Source organism: Ranitomeya imitator, chromosome 2 (genome assembly GCF_032444005.1).
Source record: "Ranitomeya imitator isolate aRanImi1 chromosome 2, aRanImi1.pri, whole genome shotgun sequence".
Lineage (NCBI taxonomy): Eukaryota > Metazoa > Chordata > Amphibia > Anura > Dendrobatidae > Ranitomeya > Ranitomeya imitator.
Window position 1 is genome coordinate 690,225,268 of NC_091283.1, and position 27,726 is coordinate 690,252,993.

Genomic DNA, 27,726 nt, shown 5'->3' on the forward strand with positions numbered 1-27,726 from the left:
AGTCACGTAGTATATTGCCCAGTCACGTAGCATATTGCCCAGTCACGTAGTATATTGCCCAGCCACGTAGTATATTGCCCAGTCACATAGTATATTGCCCAGCGACGTAGTATACTGCCCAGTCACGTAGTATTCAGCACAGAGCCACGTAGTATATTGCCCAGTCACGTAGTATATTGCCCAGTCACGTAGTATATTGCCCATCCACGTAGTATATTGCCCAGTCACGTAGTACTGTATATTGCCTAGCGACGTAGTATATTGCCCAGCCACGTAGTATATTGCCCAGTCACGTAGTATATTGCCCAGCTACGTAGTATATTGCCCAGTCACGTAGTATATTGCCCAGCGACGTAGTATATTGCCCAACGACATAGTATTCAGCACAGAGCCACATAGTATATTGCCCAGTCACGTAGTATATTGCCCAACGACGTAGTATATTGCCCAGCGACGTAGTATATTGCCCAGTCACGTAGTATATTGGCCAGTCACGTAGTATATTGGCCAGTCACGTAGGTATATAAGGCTAGGTTCCCATTGCGTTAATGGGACCGCGCTAACGGACAGCGTTGCACGGCGAAATTAACGCCGTGCAACGCGTCCGTTAGCGCGCCCATTAACAGCAATGGGGACGCGCATCACTAGCGCATGCCACTTTCGGCACGCGCTAGCGATGTGCCGGTGTTTTGTGGCGCGCCGCGGGCGCTGCTTGCAGCATCCGAGGCGCGCCCGCGGTCCGTTCCCCGCTTTCGCAGATCAGAGATCTGCGAGAGCGGGGACGTAACGCGACCCCTTTAAAACACATTGCGTTAGCGCAATCCGCTAGCGCTAGGCGCTAAACGGATTGCACTAACGCAATCTGAACCTAGCCTAACACTGCCCACGCAGTATTTAGCAGTGTGTGCACCATATCCCTGTTAAAAAAAATAATTAAAATAAAAAATAGTTACATACTCACCCCTGGGATCCAGCAAAGCTGTGTGATGCGGCCGCCATCTTCCGTTCCCAAGATGCATTCAAAATTACCCAGATGACTTAGCGGTCTCGCGAGACCACTAAGTCTTCTCGGTAAGTTCGCAATGCATCTCTGGGAACGGAAGATAGCGGCCGGCGCGAGCGCATCGTCCGACGACGGAAGGTGAGTATAGCAGGTTTTTTGTTTTTTTATTATTTTTAACATTAGATGTTTTTACTATTGACGCTGCATAGGCAGCATCAATAGTAAAAACTTGGTCACACAGGTTTAATAGCGGCGGTAATGGAGTGCGTTACCCACGGCATAACGCAGTCCGTTACCGCTGCCATTGACCCTGTGTGAGTGGTGACTGGAGGGGATTATGGAGCGGGCACTGACTGCAGGGAGTATGGAGCGGGAGCCGGGGACACTGACTGCGGGGAGTATGGAGAGGGTGCCGGGGACACTGACTGTGGGGGGTATGGAGCGGAGCGCCGGGGACACTCACTGCGGAAAGCATGGAGCGGGGAGTGTTGTGAATTCTGCTCTTGGGTTCCCTCCAGTGGTTGTAGGTGGGAATGCAGTTGTCTCTGACTCGCAGTCCTGGCCAGGTGTATCGGATGATTACAATTCTGACTGGGATATTTAGGTGTACAGGATCCTTTAGCCCTTGCCAGTTGTCAATGTTCCTTGTGAAGTGTTGGATCACTTTCTGGCTTCTCCTGCTTGCTGCCAAATTCAGCAAAGATAAGTGTTTGGTTTTTGTATCTGTGGCACACTGCTGTGTGCTTGTTTCAGTTTTATTCCTGCTTTGATTGTAGGATTCACTGGAGTTGCAGATTTACGCTCCTACATCTTTTAGTTAGATGTAGGAAGTTTTTTATATATTCTGCTGTGGATGTTTTGAAAAGTTTTAATACTGACCGCACAGAACTCTGTCCTATCCTGTCCTATCTAGCTAGAGTGGCCTCCTGTGCTAAATCCTGTTTTTCTGTCTGTGTATGTTTTTTCCTCTCCGACTCACCGCCAATATTTGTGGGGGGCTGTCTATCCTTTGGGGATTTTCTCTGAGGCAAGATAGTATTCCAATTTCCATCTTTAGGGGTATTTAGTCCTCCGGCTGTGACGAGGTGTCTAGGTGTGTTAGGTACACTCCACGGCTACTTCTAGTTGCGGTGTTAAGTTCAGGATTGCGGTCAGTATAGAGGCCACCTTCTCCAGTGAAAGTTCTCATGCAGCTCCAAGGTCACCGGATCATAACAGTACAACTGGCCAACAATGAGTTAAATGCATCTCAGAAGAAGGGAAGGAAGCTCTTGAGCCATTTTTTTTTCTCTATTCTGTTTTGTGTTCTCTTCCCTCTTAATATCTGGGTGGCTGAGGAGCCTGGTGCAAGCATGAATGTTCAGGAATTAGCTTCTCGTGTAGACCAGCTTGCTGCTAGGGTGCAAGGTATTTCTGATTATATTGTTCAGACTCCTGCTTTAGAACCGAAGATTCCCACCCCTGATTTGGTTTCTGGTGACAGGTCTAAATTTTTGAGTTTTAAAAACAACTGTAAACTGTTTTTTGACCTGAGACCTCGATCCTCTGGTGATTCCATTCAGCAGTTAAAAATCGTAATCTCCCTGCTGCGTGGCGACCCGCAGGATTGGGCGTTTTACCTGGAATCTGGGAATCCGGCTTTGCTTAATATTGACTCCTTTTTTCAGGCTTTAGGACTATTATATGATGAACCTAATTCTGTGGATCAAGCTGAGAAGACCTTGTTGGCCCTGTCTCAGGGTCAAGAGGTGGCAGAATTGTATTGTCAGAAATTCAGAAAATGGTCTGTGTTGACTAAATGGAATAATGATGCTTTGGCGGCAATTTTCAGAAGGGGGCTTTCTGAATCCGTTAAAGATGTTATGGTGGGGATTCCCACGCCTTCCGGTCTGAGTGATTCTATGTCTCTGGCCATTCAGATTGACCGACGCCTGCGGGAGCGCAGACCTGTGCGTGCTGTGGCGTTATCCTCAGAGCAAATTTCTGAGCCTATGCAATGTGATAGAATTCTGTCTGACTGCGGGGAGTATGGAGCGGGCGCCGGGGACACTGACTGCGGGGAGTATGGAGCGGGCGGCGGGCACTGTGACTGTAGGGGAGGGACTAATCGGACTGTTCCCGTCCCATGACAGGCAGCTGCCGAGACCAATCAGCGACGCGGGATTTCCGTTACGGAAGTTGAGGACAGAAAGAAAGAAGTACCCCTTAGACAATTATGTATATAGATTACCCCTTTGACAACGTGCAAGGTGTCTATTTTCTAAAAATATATATGGGAAGATAAAATGAAAATTCTATTTAATTCAGGTTTTGTATAAGTGTGAAAACTGTTCCAAGCCCCTGGTCATGAAGGTGTTAAGCTAGTATGCACAGATTCTTTAATCTAGTGACAGATTTTACTAATAGTTTCTTGACTATATAGTTGCAAATGCCAGAAGGGCCTGTCTGGTCATGGGCTACCTTGTCTGCTATGTTGTTAGTAGAATCAGTGTTCTCAAGGCACCCATACTGTTAAGAGTTGTGATGGAGCACAAAGTCGCTGACTCAGTCACTTACCCCAGCAGGTAATGGATATCATTAGAAATATTGGTCTTGTAGTAAATCTTGCTTTCCTCTATCCAGGGTAATATTAGTAATATATTCCCATTTGGTGCTTGGGGATGGGGACAGCATGGGCCTGTGTGATTTCAAATGCCAGGGCTGAATTTCAGCCCCAGTCCGTACCCGATTAGCTAACAGAAATGTTGTCAGAACTTGGCAGTAGTTCAGCTCAGACTAGAAGCTATTTCAAGTTTTCTCTGGTATGAATAATGTCTACCCAATGAGGCTCTTGGCTACAGACATCCCTAGACTTACAGAAGGTGCATAGATTGCACAGTTCTCAGGGTCATATGAGACCTCCAACTTGTAGGCATTTTAGCACAAATTCTACCTTAATCCAACAGGAGGTACACACTAAATCTATACCATCAGAAATCAGATTTTTTCTTATGCTATCATTATATTTCAAAATAAACAACACAATTATGTAAACATAAAAAAACTGTCTTACCAACACTACTGAGAGAGCCACTGCTTTCTGAGTCTGAAGGCATGGTGGTGAGGACACTGTATGTGGAGCCTGTTGCAAAGAATAAGAAATAACAATTAGTGACGAAGAGTCAGGCATTACTGGTATTGGGCAATTGGCTATACAAATCAGAAGCAAGGCTGACATTAGATAGCTGTAATTGGTTTTGGTTTGGAAGCCAAGCCAGAGATAAGAGCAATACTGAAAAGAGGTGGCAAAAATGGACGCGACCATGTACTGAAACGATTGTCAACTAATTTCACTAGGTGCCATTTATCATAATATTTTCTACAGGGGCATGAGTGGTATGTTTTAACATGTTTTAAAGCCCCTTGCCCCTCCACTAAAGTCATCCTAATTTGTCAAATATAAAATTCTATTCTATTACATCCTATGTCTTTAAATAACGTTTCCTCCACACATCAGATTTTTGTGTACAAATGCGATCCATGTTTTTCAGAGAAAAAACTCTCTTTAGACCGGCGTCACACTTAGCGTAGGGAAATACGGTCCGTTTTTTACAGGAGTAATATGCAGAAAAGTTTCTGAACAGTGATCCGTGTTCAACGCAAGGATGCGATTTTTTTTCAAAAAATTATCTGTGTGTCATCCGTATGGCATCCGTACAGCGAGATTTTCTCGCAGGCTTGCAAAATGGGCATAGAATAGATCGATGGGCTCAAATACTTGTGAAAACATATATACAGTATACATATACATATATATGTACATATATATGTCAGTGAGACACATATATACCGTATATACTCGAGTATAAGCCGAGATTTTCAGCCCAAATTTTTGGGCTGAAAGTGCCCCTCTCGGCTTATACTCGAGTCACGGTAGCAGTGGGGTCGGCGGGTGAGGGGGTGAGGGCGCTGAGGTATACTTACCTAGTCCCAGCGATCCTGGCGCTCCCCCTGCCGTCCCACAGTCTTCTGTGCTGCAGCTTCTTCCCCTCTTCAGCGGTCACGTGGGACCGCTCATTAGAGAAATGAATATGCGGCTCCACCTCCCATAGGGGTGGAGCCACCTATTCATTTCTCTAATCAGCGGTGCCGGTGACCGCTGATAGAGGAAGAGGCTGCAGCACAGAAGACCGTGTGACAGGCGGGGAGCGCCAGGATCGCTGGGACTAGGTAAGTATGTCATATTCACCTGTCCACGTTCCAGCCGCCGGGCGCCGCTCTGTCTTCCCGGCGTCTATCTGCGCTCTGACTGTTCAGGTCAGAGGGCGCAATGACACATATAGTGTGCGCGGCGCCCTCTGCCTGATCAGTCAGAGCGGAGAGACGCCGGGACTGGACGCCGGGAGCTGCAAGCAAGAGAGGTGAGTATGGTTTTTTTTTTTTTATTGCAGCAGCAGCACAGATTTATGTGGAGCATCTATGGGGAAATATGAATGGTGCAGAGCACTATATAGGGCACAGCTATGGGGAAATAATGAACGGTGCAGAGCACTATATGGGGCACAGATATGGGGCAATATGAACGGTGCAGAGCACTATATGGGGCACAGATATGGGGCAATATGAACGGTGCAGAGCACTATATGGGGCACAGATATGGGGCAATATGAACGGTGCAGAGCATATATGGGGCACAGATATGGGGAAATATGAACGGTGCAGAGCATATATGGGGCACAGATATGGGGCAATATGAACGGTGCAGAGCATATATGGGGCACAGATATGGGGCAATATGAACGGTGCAGAGCACTATATGGCACAGATATGGGGCAATATGAACGGTGCAGAGCACTATATGGCACAGCTATGGGGAAATAATGAACGGTGCAGAGCACTATATGGCACAGCTATGGGGAAATAATGATCTATTTTTATTTTTGAAATTCACCGATAAATGCTGCATTTCCACCCTAGGCTTATACTCGAGTCAATAAGTTTTCCCAGTTTTTTGTGGCAAAATTAGGGGGTCGGCTTATACTCGGGTCGGCTTATACTCGAGTATATATGGTATATATATTTATATTTAATACAGAGCTATATACCAGAAAAGCCGGTAAATCAATTGCCGGCTTTTGCTATCTCCTTATCAAACCCATAAGGATATGAGACATGGTTTACATACATATCCCTTTTTTTTGCATATTCCTCACTACTAATGTTAGAAGTGTATGTGTGCAAAATTTGGGAGCTCTAGGTGTTAAAATATAGGGTTAAATCATGGAAAAAACTGGTGTGTGCTCCAGTGCAATTTTTTCCGCCAGAGTGGGAAAGCCTGTGACTGACGGCAGATATTAATAGCCTAGAGAGGGACCATGGTTATTGGCCACCCTCTTCGCTAAAAACATCTGCCCCCAGCTACCCCAGAAAAGGCACATCTATAAGATGCCCCTATTCTGGCATTTAGCCTCTCTCTTCCCACTCCCCTATAGCGGTGGTATATGGGGTAATAAAGAGTTAAAGTCACCTTGCTAAAGTAAGGTGACATTAAGCCTGGTTAATAATGGAGAGGTGTCAATAAGACATGATCGGAGGCGGGTCAGCGATGCGTCGGCATAGCAACCAGAGGTCTCCTTGAGACCTCTATGGTTGCTGATGCCGGCTTGCTGTGAGCGCCACCCTGGGGTCGGCACTAATAGCAAGCCTGAAATTCAGCTACATAGGAGCGATCTGATGATAGCTGCTATGTAGCAGAGCCGATCAGGCTATGCCAGCTTCTAGCCTCCCATGGAGGCTATTGAAGCATGGCAAAAGTAAAAAAAAAAAAAAAAAAGTTTAAAAAAATATGAAAAAAAAATATAAAAATATAAAAGTTTAAATCACCACCTTTCGCCCCATTCAAAATAAAACAATTAAAAAAAAATAAAACCTACACATTTTTGGTATCGCCGAGTTCACAATCTCCCGATCAATAAAAAAAAAATGCATTAACCTGATTGCTAAACAGCGTAGCGAGAAAAAAATTAGAAATGCCAGAATTACGTTTTTTTGGTCGCCGCGACATTCGTGATAGTGGTAAAATTTCTTTGATATTACCTGCGTTTGTGAAAAAAACGGAAATTTGGCGAAAATTTTGAGAATTTCACAATTTTACAACTTTGAATTTTTATGCAATTAAATCACAGAGATATGTCACACAAAATACTTAATAAGTAACATATCCCACATGTCTACTTTACATCAGCACAATTTTGGAACCAAAATTTTTTTTTGTTAGGGAGTTATAAGGGTTAAAAGTTGACCAGCAATTTCTCATTTTTACAAAACCATTTTTTTTTTAGGGACAACATCTCATTTGAAGTCATTTTGAGGAGTCTATATGATAGAAAATGCCCAAGTGTGACACCATTCTAAAAACTGCACCCCTCAAGGTGCTCAAAACCACATTCAAGAAGTTTATTAACCCGTCAGGTGTTTCACAGGAATTTTTGGAATGTTTAAATAAAAATGAACATTTAACTTTTTTTTCCACAAAAAATTTACCTCAGCTCCCATTTGTTTTATTTTACCAAGGGTAACAGGAGAAAATGGACCCCAAAAGTTCTTGTACAATTTCTCCTGAGTGCGCCGAAATCCCATATGTGGGGGTAAACCACTGTTTGGGCGCATGACAGAGCTCGGAAGGGAAGGAGGGCAGTTTGACTTTTCAATGCAAAATTGACAGGAATTGAGATGGGACGCCATGTTGCGTTTGGAGAGCCCCTGATCTGCCTAAACAGTGGAAACCCCCACAAGTGACACCATTTTGGAAAGTAGACCCCCTAAGGAACTTATCTAGAGGTGTGGTGAACACTTTGACCCACCAAGTGCTTCACAGAAATTTATAATGCAGAACCATAAAAATAAAAAATCATATTTTTTCACAAAAATCATCTTTTTGCCCCCAAGTTTTTATTTTCCCAAGGGTAAGAGAAGAAATTGGACCCCAAAAGTTGTTGTCCAATTTGTCCTGAGTACGCTGATACCCCATATTTGGCGGTAAACCACTGTTTGGGCGCATGGGAGAGCTCGGAAGGTAAGGAGCGCCGTTTGACTTTTCAATGCAAAATTGACAGGAATTGAGACGGGACGCCATGTTGCGTTTGGAGAGCCACTGATGTGCCTAAACATTGAAACCCCCCACAAGTGACACCATTTTGGAAAGTAGACCCCCTAAGGAACTTATCTGGATGTGTGTTGAGCACTTTGACCCACCAAGGGCTTCACAGAAGTTTATAATGCAGAGCCGTAAAAATAAAACAAATTTTTTCCCACATAAATTATTTTTTAGCCCCCAGTTTTGTATTTTCCCGAGGGTAACAGGAGAAATTGGACCCCACAAGTTGTTGTCCAATTTGTCCTGAGTATGATGATACACCATATGTGGGGGGGAACCACCGTTTGGGCGCATGGCAGAGCTCGAAAGGGAAAGAGCGCCATTTGGAATGCAGACTTAGATGGATTGGTCTGCAGGCGTCACACTGCATTTGCAGAGCCCCTGATGTACCTAAACTGTAGAAACCCCCCACAAGTGACCCCATATTGGAAACTAGACCCCCCAAGGAACTTATCTAGATGTGTTGTGAGAACTTTGTACCCCCAAGTGTTTCACTACAGTTAATAACGCAGAGCCGTGAAAAAAAAAAAAATTTTCCACAAAAATGTTTTTTTAGCCCCCCAAATTTTTATTTTCCCAAGGGTAACAAGAGAAATTGGACCCCAAAAGTTGTTGTTCAATTTGTCTTGAGTACGCTAGTACCCCATATATTGGGGTAAACCCCTGTTTGGGCGCACGGGACCGCTCGGAAGGGAAGGAGCACTGTTTTACTTTTTCAACGCAGAATTGGCTAGAATTGAGATCAGACGCCATGTCGCGTTTGGAGATCCCTGATGTGCCTAAACAGTGGAAACCCCCAATTGTAACTGAAACCCTAACCCAAACACACTCCTAACCCTAATCCCAACCATACCCCTAACCCCAACCACATCACTAACCCTAATCCCAACCCTAACCACACCCCTAACTCCAACACACCCCTAACCCTAATCCCAACCATAACCCTAACCACACCCCTAACCCTGACACACCCCTAACCCTAATCCCAACCGTAAATGTAATCCAAACCTTAACCCTAACTGTAGCCCTAACTCTAACTTTAGCCCCAACCCTAACTTTAGCCACAACCGTAACCCTAACTTTAGTCCCAACCCTAACCCTAACTTTAGCCCCAACCCTAACTTTAGCCCCAACCCTAACTGTAGCCCTAACTTTAGCCCCAACCCTAACCCTAACTTTAGCCCCAACCCTAACCTAACGTTAGCCACAGCCCTAACTTTAGCCCCAACCCTAACCCTAACTTTAGCCCCAACCCTAACTCTAGCCCTAACCCTAGCCTCAATCCTAACCCTAACCCCAACCCTAACCCCAACCCTAACCTTAGCCCTAACCCTAGCCCTAACCATAGCCCTAACCCTAATCCTAGCCCTAACCCTAGCCCTAACCCTAGCCTTAGCCCTAACCCTAATGGGAAAATGTAAATAAATAAATTTTTTAAATTTTATTATTTTTCCCTAACTAAGGGGGTGATGAAGGGGGTTTGATTTACTTTTATAGCGGGTTTTTTAGTGGATTTTTATGATTGGCAGCTGTCACACACTAAAAGACGCTTTTTATTGCAAGAAAAAGTTTTTGCGTCTCCACATTTTGAGAGTTATAATTTTTCCATATTTTGGTCCACAGAGTTATGTAAGGTCTTGTTTTCTGTGGGACGAGTTGACGTTTTATTGGTACCATTTTCAGGCACGTGACATTTTTTGATCGCTTTTTATTCCAATTTTTGTGAGGCAGAATGACCAAAAACCAGCTTTTCATGAAATTCTTTTGTGGGGTGCGTTTATACCATTCCATGTTTGGTAAAATTGATAAAGCAGGTTTATTCTTTGGGTCAGTACGATTACAGCGATACCTCATTTATATCATTTTTTATGTTTTGGTGCATTTATACGATAAAAACTATTTTATAGAAAAAATAATTATTTTTGCATCGCTTTATTCTGAGGACTATGACTTTTTTATTTTTTCGCTGATGATGCTGCATGGCGGCTCGTTTTTTTGCGGGAGAAGATGAGGTTTTCAGCTGTACCAAGGTTATTTATATCCGCCTTTTTGATCGTGTGTTATTTCACTTTTTGTTCGGCGGTATGATAATAAAGCAGGCGCTTGTAAGCCACCTCCATGCAGGACCCAGAAGTAGTCCCGCGGCCATTTTGGATCCGAGGCCTGCAGGGAGGAGACGCTCGGTACAAGGTGAGCACATCGCCGTGTACCGAGGGTCTCAGGGAAGCACAGAGCCTCCTCCCTGCGCGATGCTTCCCTAGGCCCCCGGAATGCTGCGATCATGTTTGATCGCAGTGTACCGGGGTTTAGTGTGCTATGGGCGGTCCTTGACCGCTCCTGGTACATAGTGCCGGATGTCAGTTGCGATAGTCAGCTGACACCTGGCCGCGATCGGCTGATTGCATATGACGTACTATCTCGTCACTGGGAATTAAGTCCCAGGTCACCTCGACAGGATAGTACGTCATATGGGATTAATGGGTTAAAATGCAATAACGGGCGATCCGAAGAACTATCTGCAGCAAAATGGTATCATTAAAAATGTCAGCTCGGCACGCAAAAAATAAGCCCTCACCTGACCCCAGATCACGAAAAATGGAGACGCTATGGGTATTGGAAAATTGCGCCATTTTTTTCGCAAAGTTTGCAATTTTTTTTACCACTTAAGATAAAATGTAACCTAGACATGTTTGGTGTCTATGAACTCGTACTGACCTGGAGAATCAAAATGTCAGGTCAGTTTTAGCATTTAGTGAACCTAGCAATAAAGCCAAACAAAAAATGTGTGGGATTGCACTTTTTTTGCAATTTCACCGCAACTAGAATTTTTTTCCCGTTTTCTAGTACAAGACAGGCTAAAACCAATGATGTCATTCAAAAGTGCAACTTGTCCCGCAAAAAACAAGCCCTCACATGGCCATATTGACGGAAAAATAAAAAAGTTTTGGCTCTGGGAAGGAGGGGAGCGAAAACGAGAACGCAAAAACGGAAAAGGGCAAGGTCTTGAAGGGGTTAAAACAGATGAGTGAAATCTGATTAAAAAAATCAGATTGCATGGGGACTTGTGTTATTAGTGATTCAGTGTTCACCTGTGATAATTTTTTCTCAGCGCAGATCAGGCTGAGAAAAAAAACTGACAGCATGCTGCGAGTGGCCGCATATATCGGACGAGACTCTGCAATGCAAGCCAATGGGTGATAGAAAAAAAATCACACAGACCATGTGTGTGTGTCGTGTGATTTTTACCCACCCGTCTCATAGGAAACCCAGCATTTTATCAGCAAAGTACAGTAAAGTCATAGCACGAACCGTCAGAATAGAATAGATATATACAGTCATGGCCAAAAGTATTAACACCCCTGCAATTCTGTCAGATAATACTCAGTTCCTTCCTGAAAATGATTGCAATCACAAATTCTTTGGTATTTTTATCTTCATTTAATTTGTCTTAAATGAAAAAAATACAAAAAGAATTGTCCTAAAGCCAAATTGGATATAATTCCACACCAAACTTAAAAAAGGGGGTGGACAAAAGTATTGGCACCATTCGAAAAATTATGTGATGCTTCCCTAATTTGTGTAATTAACAGCACCTGTAACTTACCAGTGGTACCTAACAGGTGTTGGCAATGACTAAATCACACTTGCAGCCAGTTGACATGGATTAAAGTTGACTCAACCTCTGTCCTGTGTCCTTGTGTATACCACATTGAGCATGGAGAAAAGAAAGAAGACCAAAGAACTGTCTGAGGACTTGAGAAACCAAATTGTGAGGAAGCATGAGCAATCTCAAGGCTACAAGTCCATCTCCAAAGACCTGAATGTTCCTGTGTCTACTGTGCGCAGTGTCATCAAGAAGTTTAAAGCCCATGGCACTGTGGCTAACCTCCCTAGATGTGGACGGAAAAGAAAAATTGACAAGAGATTTCAACACAAGATTGTGCAGATGTTGGATAAAGAACCTCGACTAACATCCAAAGAAGTTCAAGCTGCCCTGCAGTCCGAGGGTACAACAGTGTCAATCCGTACTATCCATCGGCATCTGAATGAAAAGGGACTGTATGGTAGGAGACCCAGGAAGACCACACTTCTTACCCCGAGACATAAAAAAGCCAGGCTGGAGTTTGCCAAAACTTACCTGAAAAAGCCTAAAACGTTTTGGAAGAATGTTCTCTGGTCAGATAAGACAAAAGTAGAGCTTTTTGGGCAAAGGCATCAACATAGAGTTTACAGGAGAAAAAAAGAGGCATTCAAAGAAAAGAACACGGTCCCTACAGTCAAACATGGCGGAGGTTCTCTGATGTTTTGGGGTTGCTTTGCTGCCTCTGGCACTGGACTGCTTGACCGTGTGCATGGCAATATGAAGTCTGAAGACTACCAACAAATTTTGCAGCATAATGTAGGGCCCAGTGTGAGAAAGCAGGGTCTCCCTCAGAGGTCTTGGGTCTTCCAGCAGGACAATGACCCAAAACACACTTCAAAAAGCACTACAAAATGGTTTGAGAGAAAGCACTGGAGACTTCTAAGGTGGCCAGCAGTTAGTTCAGACCTGAATCCCATAGAACACCTGTGGAGAGATCTAAAAATGGCAGTTTGGAGAAGGCACCTTTCACATATTAGGGACATGGAGAAGTTTGCCAAAGAAGAATGGTCTAAAATTCCAGCAGAGCATTGGAAGAAACTTATTGATGGTTACCGGAAGCGGTTGGTCGCAGTTATTTTGGCTAAAGGTTGTGCAACCAAGTATTCGGCTGAGGATGCCAATACTTTTGTCTGGCCCATTTTTGGAGTTTTGTGTGAAATGATCAATGTTTTGCTTTTTGCTTCATTCTCTTTTGTGTTTTTTAATTTAAGACAAATTAAATGAAGATAATTTGTGTTTGCAATCATTTTCAGGAAAAAACTGAGTCTTATCTGACAGAATTGCAGGGGTGTCAATACTTTTGGCCATGACTGTAGATAGAATTTTAAAAAATGGCATGGGATCCCTCATGTTTTATCAGTTGAGTGAAAGCTGACAGTTGGGGGCTAGTGTTTATAATCTGGGAACGGGATAATAAACATGGAGCTTCCCAGGCTATTAATATCACCTCACAGCTGTCTACTTAGCCTTTACTGGTTATTAACAAGGCGTGACCCCTGCCCCTCCCCCCCCCCCCCCAAAAAAAAATGATGTGGGGTCCCTCCTATTATTAATTACCAGCAACAGCTAGGCAGACAGCTGTGGGCTGTTATTAAAAGCCTAGGAAGGCAACATGGATAATGGCCCCCTCCCAGACTAAGAACATCAGCCCTCAGCCCCCCAAGAAATAGCACATCTATTGGATGAACCAATTGTGGAGCTTGGCCTCCACTCTTCCCACTTGCATTGGTGCAGTGGCAAGTGGGGTAATAGCATTGGCGTTTTCGCTGCTTTTTTTTCTGCATTTTTGTTGCAAATTCTAAGCTGCGTTTTCAGAAATGTCATACACACAGGTTTTTTTTTTCCTGACCGATTAGGAAAACTGCTGCATTTTTGCAAACTGCAGCATGTCACTTCTTTCAACAATTTAGCAGTGTTTTTTCACCCATAGAAAGCACTGAGTGCAAAAATGCAGCAAAAAACGCATGTATCAGGTTTTGCTGTGTTTTTGGTACCAAAACCTTAAAGAAGTTGCATAATCTTTTTGGGGGGACAGTAAACTTTATCAGCATGCACAAGAGGCAATAAAAATGCAGCAAAAAAACAAAAAAATACAAACCAAAAAATCCAGCAAAAAATTCAGCAAAACCTGCTTTTTGAAACTACTTCTTTACTATCAAGAGAGCAGGTTTTGAATGCGGGAAAAAAAAGCAGCAAAAACGCAAAGTGTAAACATAGCCTAAGTCTTGGAGCTGTTTTTAGAAAAGCTACAAATCTTCTGAACCCCGGCGCCTTCACACGTCAGTGATTTTTCTCGTAAGCAAAACATGGTCTGAGTTTCATTATTGTTTTTTATCAGTGTCATCAGAGTTAAAGCCTCTTTCACACATCAATGTGTCCGGTACATGTGGTGACAGTTTTTACACGAATCGGAGACACTTACACACATAGACCCATTCAAGTGTATGGGTCTGTGCACATGTCAATGTTTCCACGTAGTGTGTCTGTGGGCAAAATACGCGCACATGTCCGTTTTTTAACAGCACCACGAGCGCAAAACGTCCCGCAGCTGTATATTTAGCCTTAGCTGGCTATTAAAATTGGGGGACCCCCCAAAAAAATGACGTAGGGTCCCCCTATAATTTATAACCAGAAAGGCTATGCAGATAGCTGCGGGCTGATATGCATAGCCTGGGATGGGACCATGGATATTGCCCCCCCCCCCCCCCCCCCCTCCGACTACAAATACCAGCTCCCAGCCACCCCAGAAATGGGGCATCTGTATGCGTCAATTCCAGCGCTTATCCTCTCTCTTCCCACTGCTCTGTAGTGGTGGCATATGGGGTAATGAGGTGACATTAAGCCGACTTAGTTATGGAGAGGCATCAATAAGATAACTACCATTACTAATCCTATAGTTGGTAAAGGGTTAATAAAACACACACATGCAGAACAAAGTATTTTAATGAAATAAAACACCACACAGTTTTGACATCTTTATTGTACGCTCATTCCTGCGACGCCCTTGTTCTCCTGGAAAAAAATAAAAAAACAACTGTATACTCCCTGTGTCCGACATAGTCCATTTAATAACGAGTGTCCCACGACGAGTCCAGCTCTGCTACATCTGGATGCCTTACATCCAGACATAGCAGAGCTTGTAGATGACCGTCGGAGATAACTCTCGAGCCATCACCTACACTGCAGTGTTCTCACAATCAGCTGATTGTGAGAACCAGTCTAGTGACCAGAGATAACCCCCGGTCACGTGCACGGCAGTTCTCGCGGTAAGCTAAGTTATCGTGAGAACTGCAGTGGACGCGGACTTCTGGCGGTGTGACAGGTAAGACCTTATTTAAATTAAGAGACATGCGTAGTAAGCTGTGCGTTTACGCAGTTACTATGCATGTGACTAATCATTAGATGCGGTTTTACTGCATCTAATGATAGTTTATGGTAAATTTACGGTGCAGCAACGGAGCGTCGCCGCATGTAAACAGACATGCTGCATTCTGGAAAGACGCACCGCATGTCTGTTTACACGGGTCTGCAGTTATCGGACCGTGGAAACACACTTTAGGGTATGTTTCCACAGTCAGGAATGGCTCAGTATTTGCTCAGGATTTGACACAGGTAAAATCTGCGTCTGAGGTCACTCTCAGGTCACCTGCGTTTTTTTTCTGCATTTTCTCTGCTTTTTTTTTTTTTATTGCACTTTTGTGTTTTTTTAATGCGGATTTGTGTGTTTTTGTAAGCTAAATAAAGATATACAAAAAAAAAGAATTGTGATGTAATTTCCTTGCCCAACCTCTTCTTTTACATACTCCATTGAAGAATAATGTTTACACACACAGATAGATAGATACATCTATAAATAGATAATAGATAGATGATAGACAATAGATAGATGATAGATATAGATATAGATAGATAGACAGATAGATAATAGTTAGATAGATAAATCTAAATTTATCTATCTATAGATCTATGGTATCTATCTATCTATTATCTATCATCTATCTATCGCTAGATCTATGTATCGCTATATCTATCGATAAATAGTGTGGTGCAGTGACCCATGTTTACAGACAGGGGGCTCTGTATGTGCTCCTCAGGATACGCATGAAGGTGTATCTGTAATGGTGATAATGAAACTGTGTCTGGCGTGATTGTAAATGGCCGGTATGTGTCGCAGAAGGAGTATGCCCTGTAAGCCTGAAATAATATTGTTATTCTGAGACCTGTAGTCCCGCAAGTATTTGTATAGTAGAAAAGGGAGGCTTGCAGGGTTGGTCGGAGAGCTGGGCAGGTCTGGTCAACCACACACACCTCCCATCCAGGGGAGGGGTTACAGGTACATGTGACCATTGAATGGTCTGTGTTGTACGTCCTGAAAAAGGTCAGGTCTGTGTTGGAAGTTCCAGCGAGTGGAGACTTCCTGAAGAGCACGTGGAGAGACCATGTACTTGCAGTACCTGGGATGGCTTCTGTGTTGGCGAAGCCAGGACTGACAAGGAGTCAGCGTGAGGAATGGAGCTCCTGGATGGTAACCTCAGACAAGGGGGTTGTAACATACGGCAGAGAGGTTTATGTGCTACATGAACAGACTGCTGGTCATCATATGTTCGTGGATGTAAGTTACATGTAACGAAATGGACTTTACGTTATGTGGTTTATGATGCCTAAATAAACCAAATAGACTGTTATGTGAGGAACCGTGCCTGAGTGCTTTAAATCCCCTTGCCAAGCGAGTGTTCCCAAACCCACTTAGGGAGCGCAATCTCACAATAGATAGATCTATAGACAGCTAGAAAGATATATCAATAGATACAATAGATCTATAGATATATCTATAGATAATACCAAGCCTGATGTTTAGTAATAAACATAATAAAATGGTACATAAAGAATAAGGCTGGGATCACACATGTGAGAAACTCGCATCAATACCCGCCACTGCCGCAGACACTCGGGACCAGAGTGTGGGGCTGCATGTATTTCTATGCAGCTGAACGTGCCGCTCCGAGTGCCGCCAGCAGTGCCGGGGATTGAGGTGCGAGACTCGTGCAACTTTTTCGCAAGTGTGACCCCGGCCTTAAATGCAATATCTGTTTAATTTTTTTAAAAAAAAAAATTTAAAATGGGCGCCTGCACAATTTTCTGCGCCAGAGAGGGAAAGCCAGCAACTAGGGGTCGATGTTTGTAGCCTGGGAGGGGTTAACATCCATGGAGCTTCCCAGGCTATGAATATCAATCTGCAACTGTATAGTCTTTACTGGTTATTAAAATAGGGGGACCCCCCACAAAAAATGATGTGGGGTCCCCCAATAATTTATAGCCAGAAAGGCTGTGCAGACGGCTGGGGGCTGATATTCATAGCCTAGAGAGGGGCCATGGTTATTTCCCCCCTCTGGCTACAAATACCAGCCCCCAGCTGCCCCAGAAATGGTGCATCTGTAAGATGTGCCAATTCCGGCGCTTAGCCTCTCTCTTCCCACTGCCCTGTAGAGGTGGCATATGGGGTAATAAGGGGTTAATGCCACCTTTGAATTGTAAGATGACATTAAGCCGGCTTAGTAATGGAGAGGTGTCAATAAGATACCTATCCATTACTAATCCTATAGCTGGTAAAGGGTTAATAAAACACACACACATGCAGAATAAAGTATTTAAATTAAATAAAACACCACTCAGTTTTTCCATCTTTACACTGGTAATCCAAGCGAAGCCATGATCTTCTGAAAAAAATAAATCAATAAACCAACAGTATACTCCCTGGTTCGATGCAGTCCTTAACCCCTTCATGACCCAGCCTATTTTGACCTTAAAGACCTTGCCGTTTTTTGCAATTCTGACCAGTGTCCCTTTATGAGGTAATAACTCAGGAACGCTTCAATGGATCCTAGCGGTTCTGAGATTGTTTTTTCGTGACATATTGGGCTTCATGTTAGTGGTAAATTTAGGTCAATAAATTCTGTGTTTATTTGTGATAAAAACGGAAATTTGGCGAAAATTTTGAAAATTTCGCAATTTTCACATTTTGAATTTTTATTCTGTTAAACAAGAGAGTTATGTGACACAAAATAGTTAATAAATAACATTTCCCACACGTCTACTTTACATCAGCACAATTTTGGAAACAAAATTTTTTTTTGCTAGGAAGTTATAAGGGTTAAAATTTGACCAGCGATTTCTCATTTTTACAACGAAATTTACAAAACCATTTTTTTAGGGACCACCTCACATTTGAAGTCAGTTTGAGGGGTCTATATGGCTGAAAATACCCAAAAGTGACACCATTCTAAAAACTGCACCCCTCAAGGTGCACAAAACCACATTCCAGAAGTTTATTAACCCTTTAGGTGCTTCACAGCAGCAGAAGCAACATGGAAGGAAAAAATGAACATTTAACTTTTTAGTCACAAAAATGATCTTTCAGCAACAATTTTTTTATTTTCCCAATGGTAAAAGGAGAAACTGAACCACGAAAGTTGTTGTCCAATTTGTCCTGAGTACGCTGATACCTCATATGTGGGGGTAAACCACTGTTTGGGCGCACGGCAGGGCTTGGAAGGGAAGGAGCGCCATTTGACTTTTTGAATGAAAAATTGGCTGCACTCTTTAGCGGACACCATGTCACATTTGGAGAGCCCCCGTGTGCCTAAAAATTGGAGCTCCCCCACAAGTGACCCCATTTTGGAAACTAGACGCCCCAAGGAACTTATCTAGATGCATAATGAGCCCTTTAAACCCCCAGGTGCTTCACAAATTGATCCGTAAAAATGAAAAAGTACTTTTTTTTCACAAAAAAAATTCTTTTAGCCTCAATTTTTTCATTTTCACATGGGCAACAGGATAAAATGGATCCTAAAATTTGTTGGGCAATTTCTCCTGAGTACACCGATACCTCACATGTGGGGGTAAACCACTGTTTGGGCACATGGTAAGGCTCGGAAGGGAAGGAGCGCAATTTGACTTTTTGAATGAAAAATTATCTCCATCGTTAGCGGACACCATGTCGCGTTTGGAGAGACCCTGTGTGCCTAAACATTGGAGCTCCCCCACAAGTGACCCCATTTTGGAAACTGGACCCGCCAAGGAACTTATCTAGATGCCTAGTGAGCACTTTAAACCCTCAGGTGATTCCCAAATTGATCCGTAAAAATGAAAAAGTACTTTTTTTTCACAAACAATTTATTTTCGCCTCAATTTTTTCATTTTCACATGGGCAATAGGATAAAATGGATCCTAAAATTAGTTGGGCAATTTTTCCTGAGTACACCGATACCTCATATGTGGGGGAAACCACTTTTTGGGCACACGGCAGGGCTCGAAAGGGAAGGCGCGCCTTTTGACTTTTTGAATGGAAAATTAGCTCCAATTGTTAGCGGACACCATGTCGCGTTTGGAGAGCCCCTGTGTGCCTATGCATTGGAGCTCCCCCACAAGTGACCCCATTTTGGAAACTAGACCCCCCCAAGGAACTTATCTAGATGCATACTGAGCACTTTAAACCCCCAGGTGCTTCACAGAAGTTTATAACGCAGAGCCATGAAAATAAAAAATATTTTTTCTTTCCTCAAAAATGATTTTTTAGCCTGGAATTTCCTATTTTGCCAATCATAATAGGAGAAATTGGACCAAAAATGTTGTTGTCCAGTTTGTCCTGAGTACGCAGATACCCCATATGTAGGGGTAAACCACTGTTTAGGCGCACGGCAGGGCTCAGAAGGGAAGGCACACCATTTGGCTTTTTAAATGGAAAATTAGCTCCAATCATTAGCGGACACCATGTCGCGTTTGGAGAGCCCCTGTGTGCCTAAACATTGGAGATCCCCCACAAATGACCTCATTTTGGAAACTAGACTCCCAAAGGAACTAATCTAGATGTGTGGTGAGCACTTTGAACCCTCAAGTGCTTCACAGAAGTTTATAACGCAGAGCCATGAAAAAAAAAAAAAATCTTTTCTCAAAAATGATTTTTTAGCCCGCAATTTTTTATTTTCCCAAGGGTAACAGGAGAAATTTGACCCCAAAAGTTGTTGTCCAGTTTCTCCTGAGTACGCTGATACCCCATATGTGGAAGTAAACCACTGTTTGGGCACATGCTGGGGCTCGGAAGTGAAGTAGTGACGTTTTGAAATGCAGACTTTGATGGAATGCTCTGCGGGCATCACGTTGCGTTTGCAGAGCCCCTGATGTGGCTAAACAGTAGAAACCCCTCACAAGTGACCCCATTTTGGAAACTAGACCCCGAAATGAACTTATCTAGATATGTGGTGAGCACTTTCAACCCCCAAGTGCTTCACAGAAGTTTATAACGCAGAGCCGTGAAAATAATAAATACGTTTTCTTCCCTCAAAAATAATTTTTTAGCCCAGAATTTTTTATTTTCCCAAGGGTTACAGGAGAAATTGGACCACAAAAGTTGTTGTCCAGTTTCTCCTGAGTAAGCTGATACCCCATGTGTGGGGGTAAACCACTGTTTGGGCACACGTCGGGGCTCAGAAGGGAAGTAGTGACTTTTGAAATGCAGACTTTGATGGAATGGTCTGCGGGCGTCACGTTGCGTTTGCAGAGCCCCTGTTGTGCCTAAACAGTAGAAACCCCCCACACGTGACCCCATTTTGGAAACTAGACCCCCAAAGGAGCTTATCTAAATATGTGGTGAGCACTTTCAACCCCCAAGTGCTTTACAGAAGTTTATAACGCAGAGCCGTGAAAATAACAAATACGTTTTCTTTCCTCAAAAATAATTTTTTAGCCCAGAATTTTTTATTTTCCCAAGGGTTACAGGAGAAATTGGACCCAAAAAGTTGTTGTCCAGTTTCTCCTGAGTACGCTGATACCCCATGTGTGGGGGTAAACCACTGTTTGGGCACACGTTGGGGCTCAGAAGGGAAGTAGTGACTTTTGAAATGCAGACTTTGAAGGAATGGTCTGCGGACGTCACGTTGCGTTTGCAGAGCCCCTGGTGTGCCTAAACAGTAGAAACCCCCCACAAGTGACCCCATTTTGTAAACTAGACCCCCCAAGGAACTTATCTAGATATGTGGTGAGCACTTTGAACCCCCAAGTGCTTCACAGACGTTTACAACGCCGAGCCGTGAAAATAAAAATCATTTTTCTTTCCTCAAAAATGATGTTTTAGCAACCAATTTTTTATTTTCTCAAGGGTAACAGGAGAAATTGGACCCCAGTAATTGTTGCGCAGTTTGTCCTGAGTATGCTGGTACCTCATATGTGGGGGTATACCACTGTTTGGGCACACGTCGGGGCTCGGAAGTGAGGGAGCACCATTTGACTTTTTGAATACAAGATTGGCTGGAATCAATGGTGGCGCCATGTTGCGTTTGGAGACCCCCTGATGTGCCTAAACAGTGGAAACCCCTCAATTCTAACTCCAACACACCCCTAACCCTTATCCCAACTGTAGCCGTAACCCTAACCACAACCCTAACCCCAACACACCCCTAACCACAACCCTAACCCCAACACACCCCTAACCCTAACCACAACCCTAATTCCAACCCAACCCTAAACCTAAGGCTATGTGCCAACGTTGCGGATTCGTATGAGATTTTTCAGCACCATTTTTGAAAAATCCGCGGGTAAAAGGCACTGCGTTTTACCTGCGGATTTACCGCGGCTTGCCAGTGTTTTTTGTGCGGATTTCACCTGCGGATTCCTATTGAGGAACAGGTGTAAAACGCTGCGGAATCCGCACAAAGAATTGAAATGCTGCGGAAAATACAACGCAGCGTTTCCGTGTGGTATTTTCCGCACCATGGGCACAGCGGATTTGGTTTTCCATAGGTTTACATGGTACTGTAAACCTGATGGAACTCTGCTGCGGATCCGCAGCCAAATCCGCACCGTGTGCACATAGCCTAATTCTAAAGGTATGTGCACACACTGCGGAAAACTCTGCGGATCCGCAGCAGTTTCCCATGAGTTTACAGTTCAATGTAAACCTATGGGAAACAAAAATCGCTGTACACATGCTGCAGAAAAACTGCACGGAAACGCAGCGGTTTACATTCCGCAGCATGTCACTTCTTTCTGCAGATTCCGCAGCGGTTGTACAACTGCTCCAATAGAAAATCGCAGTTGTAAAACTGCAGTGAAATGCGCAGAAAAACCGTGGTAAATCCGCGATAAATCCACAGCGGTTTAGCACTGCGGATTTATCAAATCCGCTGCGGAAAAATCCTCAGAGGACCAGAATACGTGTGCACATACCGAAAGCCTAACCCTACCCCTACCCCTAACCCTACCCCTAACCCTACCCCTAACCCTAACCCTAGTGGGGGAAAAAAAAAAATTCTTTATTTTATTATTGTCCCTACCTATGGGGGTGACAAAGGGGGGGGTCATTTACTGTTTTTTTATTTTGATCACTGTGATAGGTTTTATCACAGTGATCAAAATTCACTTTGGAACGAATCTGCCAGCTGGCAGATTCGGCGGGCGCACTGCGCATGCGCCCGCCATTTTGGAAGATGGTGGCGCCCAGCAAAGAAGACGGACGGACCCCGGGAGGCTAGGTAAGTATAAGGGGGGGGGGAGATCAGGGCACGGGGGGGGCGTCGGAGCACGGGGGGTGGATCGGAGCATGGGGGGGTGGATCGGAACACGGGGGGGGTGGATTGGAGCACGGGGTGGGGGATCGCTGTGCGTGGGGGTGGATCGGAGCACGGGGGGATCGCTGTGCGGGGGGGATCGGAGTGCGGGGGGTTGGATTGGAGGATGGGGGGTGGGATTGGAGCACGGGGGGAGCGGACAGGAGGACGGGGGAGCGGAGCACAGGACGGAGTGGAGCGGACCATAGATCGGAGGGCTGGGGGGGCGATTGGTGGAGTGGGGGGGGGGGCACATAAGTGTTTCCAGCCATGGCCGATGATATTGCAGCATCGGCCATGGCTGGATTGTAATATTTCACCAGTTTTTTAGGTGAAATATTACAAATCGCTCTGATTGGCAGTTTCACTTTCAACAGCCAATCAGAGCGATCGTAGCCACGGGGGGGTGAAGCCACCCCCCCACTGGGCTAAACTACCACTCCCCCTGTCCCTGCAGATCGGGTGAAATGGGAGTTAACCCTTTCCCCCGATCTGCAGGGACGCGATCTTTCTGTGACACAGCATATGCGTCACAGGTCGGATTGGCACAGACTTTCATGACGCATACGCTGTGTCACAGGTCGGGAAGGGGTTAAAGAAGTTGTCCACTACTATAAAGTTGTGTTTTTTTTCATAAATCTTGCTATTATGTGCCACTGAAAACATCTACTGTGTTTATTTTAGCAATATTAGCTGTTATCATGCTGTAGCAGCACATCTTCAGTGCTGGATTCAGCTCTCATGGGGTTAATCGACAACTTCCTATCTCCTGAGTTATTGTGCTCTAATACTACAAGTTCCATGATGCTTTGCACTGCCACTAAGCCCGAACCTAGCACACCCACTCCAAAAACACACCCAAACCCCTCCCTCCTCTCTCTTCAAAAAGATTTGTGGTGTCATTTCTGTCCAACTCCTCTTTTACATTTGTCCAACCCACACTCCATTACACACAGAGATAGATAGATAGATAGATAGATAGATAGATAGATAGATAGATAGATAGATAGATAGATAGATAGATAGATGTGGGATAGATAGATAGATAGATATTAGATAAATAGATAATAGATAGATAAATAAATAGATGGATATTAGATAGATAGATAGATAGATAGATAGATAGATAGATAGATAGATAGATAGATAGATAGATAGATAGATAGATATGGGATAGATAGATAGATAGATAGATAGATAGATAGATAGATAGATAGATATATAGATAGATAGATAGATAGATAGAAGGCCATAAAACATTCCATCATCAAAGAGGAACCAGAAACTCTCTTTGCAGACTTTACTAAGAAAGAGAATAGAAAAGCAAATTATCTCTTCTATAGTGAGCAGCCTGAGGCATGGCACACAGCCTTGTGCAAATACTATAAAAACATTCTAAAAAATGGCATCAACAGGGGCCGACAAATCAGAGTAAAAGACCCACAAAACAAGGATATCTCACTCACCATCAATCTATACCACTCTGGCATAATAGTCATACAGGGCAATGAGGACAACCTCGAGGCATTTGAGGAAATCTTCCCTCATATCAAACTCAAGGCTCAAAAATATAAAATAGTAAAGCCAGCACGTAGAAAGAGTGATGGGCCCACACGTACAAAAAAGACCACCAGGGACCCCCCTGCAGCCCAAAGCCCTAATAATGCACTCCCCTCATTGGACACCCTCAGAGAATGCCTGTCCCAGCTGGAGAGGGACTTCACACTGCTTAACCCTGCTGTTCTGTTCGGTCTGGGGAGACCTATTTTGAACTTTGGTATTTTTTGGGGTGTTCAAGATGCGGTTCTGAAACTTGTGGTTGATTGACTTAAATGAGGATGGGTCGGTCGGCCACGGGTTTCAGAGCCGCATCTTGAATATTTTAAAGAATATTGAAGTTCAAAGTCGGTCATTTTTGACCAACAGAACAGCAGGGTTAAGGAACAGATCCAAAGACAGACAAATGACCCAACAGATGCAGAGATAACCAGACTGAAGTGTGTACTGGACTCAGCGGTGCAGGAAATCAAACATGAACTATATGAACTACGGCAAGAAAATGCTAAATTAAAAGGAGAAATAGAAAACCTAAAGAGCCAGACACCACCCCTAACACAGGAGGGGGACCCAGGGAAGGAGACAGGTGAAGACACAATGAGAGCTAACAGCCAAACCACCACTAACTTAAATAACTGCCTATATATTGAGGGCAAAAGAGAAAATAACCAAGAACCACAGGATGGGCCAGACCCAAGCACCAAACAAACCCCAAGTCTAGAACAAAAGCAGACCACAACAACAGGACAGAGCAACAAGAAGAACGTAAACAGAATCTCCCATAGGAGCAGCCAACCAACATGTCCGGATATAGTCCTGATTATAGACTCCAACGGAAAATACCTCAATACAAGGCGACTCTTCCCAGGAAAAAAGGTCTCCAAAATCCGCTGCTCAACTATAGAACAAGCAAAGGCCGTAATTGACAATCCATATTTCACCAACCCAAACCACATCATCATACATACTGGCACCAACAATCTCCAGGACCAACACCAGCAGGTAGCAGGACAATTGTGTCAGCTGGCAGAGACCACACAACAGAAGTTCCCCAGCAGCAAGATCATCCTGTCATCTCTGCTGCCAAGAAAAGATTCCTTCCAATACATCACCCAAGACGTCAACAGAGAACTAATAGCCAAGATCAATACGATGCTAGACATCACCCTGGCACAACATCCCATCATAAACCTCCACCACCTGTATGATGACAAACATCTTAACAACCAAGGAGTCAGCCTTCTTGCCAAAGAACTTAAAGACATTGTACTCAACAGAGTCCCTGGACCAAGAACCCATACAAACCGAAAACCTATAGGAAGAGCACCAACTAACAGACCTAATATGGAATATGCTCAACGAACTGAAAACTGCAACCTGTATGGAAAACCAGTCTATGAGAGACACAAACCATGGAAGACACCACCCTCCCCACACAGAGTGAAACAGAGCAGTGAGCTGGCAGAAATAAAGACCATGATCAGCTCCATATGCAAGAAACTCACGCGACTGGACCAATTGCCTACAACAAGTTCACCAGTCAGCAACCCAAGATGTCCTATGCAGGACAGCCCATTACAAGGCATACAGCTACACAATGTCAACTCTAATCATTAGTAGCTGGAACATCCAGGGCCTGAACACCTCAGCCTTTGGATACAAGACAAATGACCCAGACTTTAACCAAAGACTGAAAGACATTGATATACAGATCCTCCTTGAAACATGGACTAAGGCCAATAATGAATCCTATGTCCCCATCGGATACAGGGAATTCTCTGTCTCCGCCCTGAAAAACAAAAACATCAAACAGGGCCGGAGCTCAGGAGGAATATTAGTATGGTACAAAGAAGAGCTCCATGAACATATCAGAGCAGTGAAGAGAGGAGACAGCCATATCTGGATAAGAATAAGCCGCTCCATCCTCACATCCGTGGCCGACATCTACCTCTGTGCAGTGTACGTAGCACCTCCAGAGTCTCCATACTTCAACCCAGACAGCTTTGAGACCCTAAAGACTGAAGCTGCCCATTTCCAGACTCTTGGGAACGTTCTCATCTACGGAGACCTCAACGCAAGAACGGGAAGAGAAAGAGACTACCTGACCACTGATGGAAACATCTATATACTTGGAGCAGATACCGACTGTGACAACCCAGTGCACACCGACAGGAACAGCTATGATTGCACAGTTAATAAAAGTGGCAGAACGCTGTTGAACCTATGCCGAAGCCTTGGACTTCGTATCCTCAATGGCCGCACCAAGGGAGACTCACTGGGAAGACATACCCTAAACTCCCATGTGGGCAGCAGTGTGATAGACTATGCCATCACAGATATGGACCCTACAAATATTGGCGCCCTTATAGTCACCCCACAAACACATCTGTCAGACCATAACCAACTGCTCCTATACATCAAATCCACAAAGAAATCACCCTCACAAACCCCGCAAAAGACCGGCCTCTTTAGCCTGCCATCATCCTTCAAATGGTCCAAGATGTCGGCCCCAAAATACAAAGATGCCATCAACAGACCAGAGATCAAGGAGAAGCTCCAATGTTTCCATAATAACGTGTATGAACTCAACCCAGAAGGAGTACACCTAGCGGTAAGAGACCTTAACGACATTCTATATGCCATGGCAGAAATGTCTGACCTGAAAAGAATCATCAACAAGAGACCGAGTAAACAAAATCCCAACAACTGGTTTGACAAAGAATGCAAGACCATACGGAAGGCCCTAAGAATGGCCTCAAATAAAAAACACAGAGACCCCAATAACCCCACTCTGAGAGAAGCCTACCACACCGTACAACGAAATTACAAAGCCATCCTCAGAAAGAAAAAGCAAAACGACATCTCTACCAAACTCCTCCAACTCCAAGATGCCCTTGAAGACAACAAATTTTGGGAACTGTGGAATCACCTTGGATCCAACCAGAAAAGCAACAGCCTCCACATCCAGAGCGGCAACATCTGGCTCCAGTACTTCAAGGACCTCTACAATGACATCCCAAGTGAAGACCTGAACCTGGCACAAAAAGAGCTTGTGAAAAAACTGAAAGATATGGAGGAAAAGTTCAAAGATTTCCAAAATCCTCTGGATACACCAATCACACTGACAGAAATAACAGAAAGGATCACACAGATAAAAGGTAAAAAAGCCAGTGGTCCAGATGGGATCCTCCCAGAAATGCTGAAATACAGCCCTCCAGACATCCAGGCTGCGATAACAAAACTATTTAATATTGTACTGCAGGCCGGCTGCTTCCCCAAAAACTGGAACCAAGGCCTCATAACCCCTATACACAAAAATGGGGACAAGTACGACCCAGCAAACTACCGAGGGATATGTGTCAGCAGCAACCTGGGTAAACTCTTCAACTGCATCCTGAACAAGAGGATCCTCACCTTCCTCACCGAGCACAACGTCCTCAGCAAGAGCCAAGCAGGGTTCATGCCAAACCACCGCACCACTGACCACATCTACACTCTGCACAGCCTCATCAAGAGCCACGTCCACAATACAAAGAACGGGAAGATATACGCTTGTTTTGTGGACTTCAAGAAGGCCTTCGACTCAGTGTGGCACCCAGGACTATTCCTAAAATTGCTGGGGAGCGGAATAGGAGGCAAAACATATGATGTCATCCGAAGCTCCTACACAGAGAACAGTTGCAGTGTGAAGGTCAACGGAAGGAGGACAGCCTATTTCCAACAAAGTCGAGGAGTGAGACAGGGCTGCAGCCTCAGTCCAACGCTCTTTAACATCTACATCAACGAG

At 44.2% G+C, this 27,726-nt stretch overlaps 1 protein-coding gene across 3 annotated transcripts in view; it reads right to left on the reverse strand.

Annotated features, from left to right (window-relative positions):
* The window catches only part of DLG5 (discs large MAGUK scaffold protein 5), a 679,445-nt gene that overhangs the window by 514,372 nt on the left and 137,347 nt on the right, over positions 1-27,726 (reverse strand). For 2 of the 3 annotated variants that reach the window (XM_069753072.1, XM_069753073.1), the window contains exon 2: positions 4,056-4,124. The exons of the other annotated variant lie outside the window; for it this stretch is intronic. In XM_069753072.1, the coding sequence (XP_069609173.1) occupies positions 4,056-4,124 (69 nt within the window). The remainder of the gene's footprint in view (positions 1-4,055; positions 4,125-27,726) is intronic. 3 annotated transcript variants of the gene reach the window in all.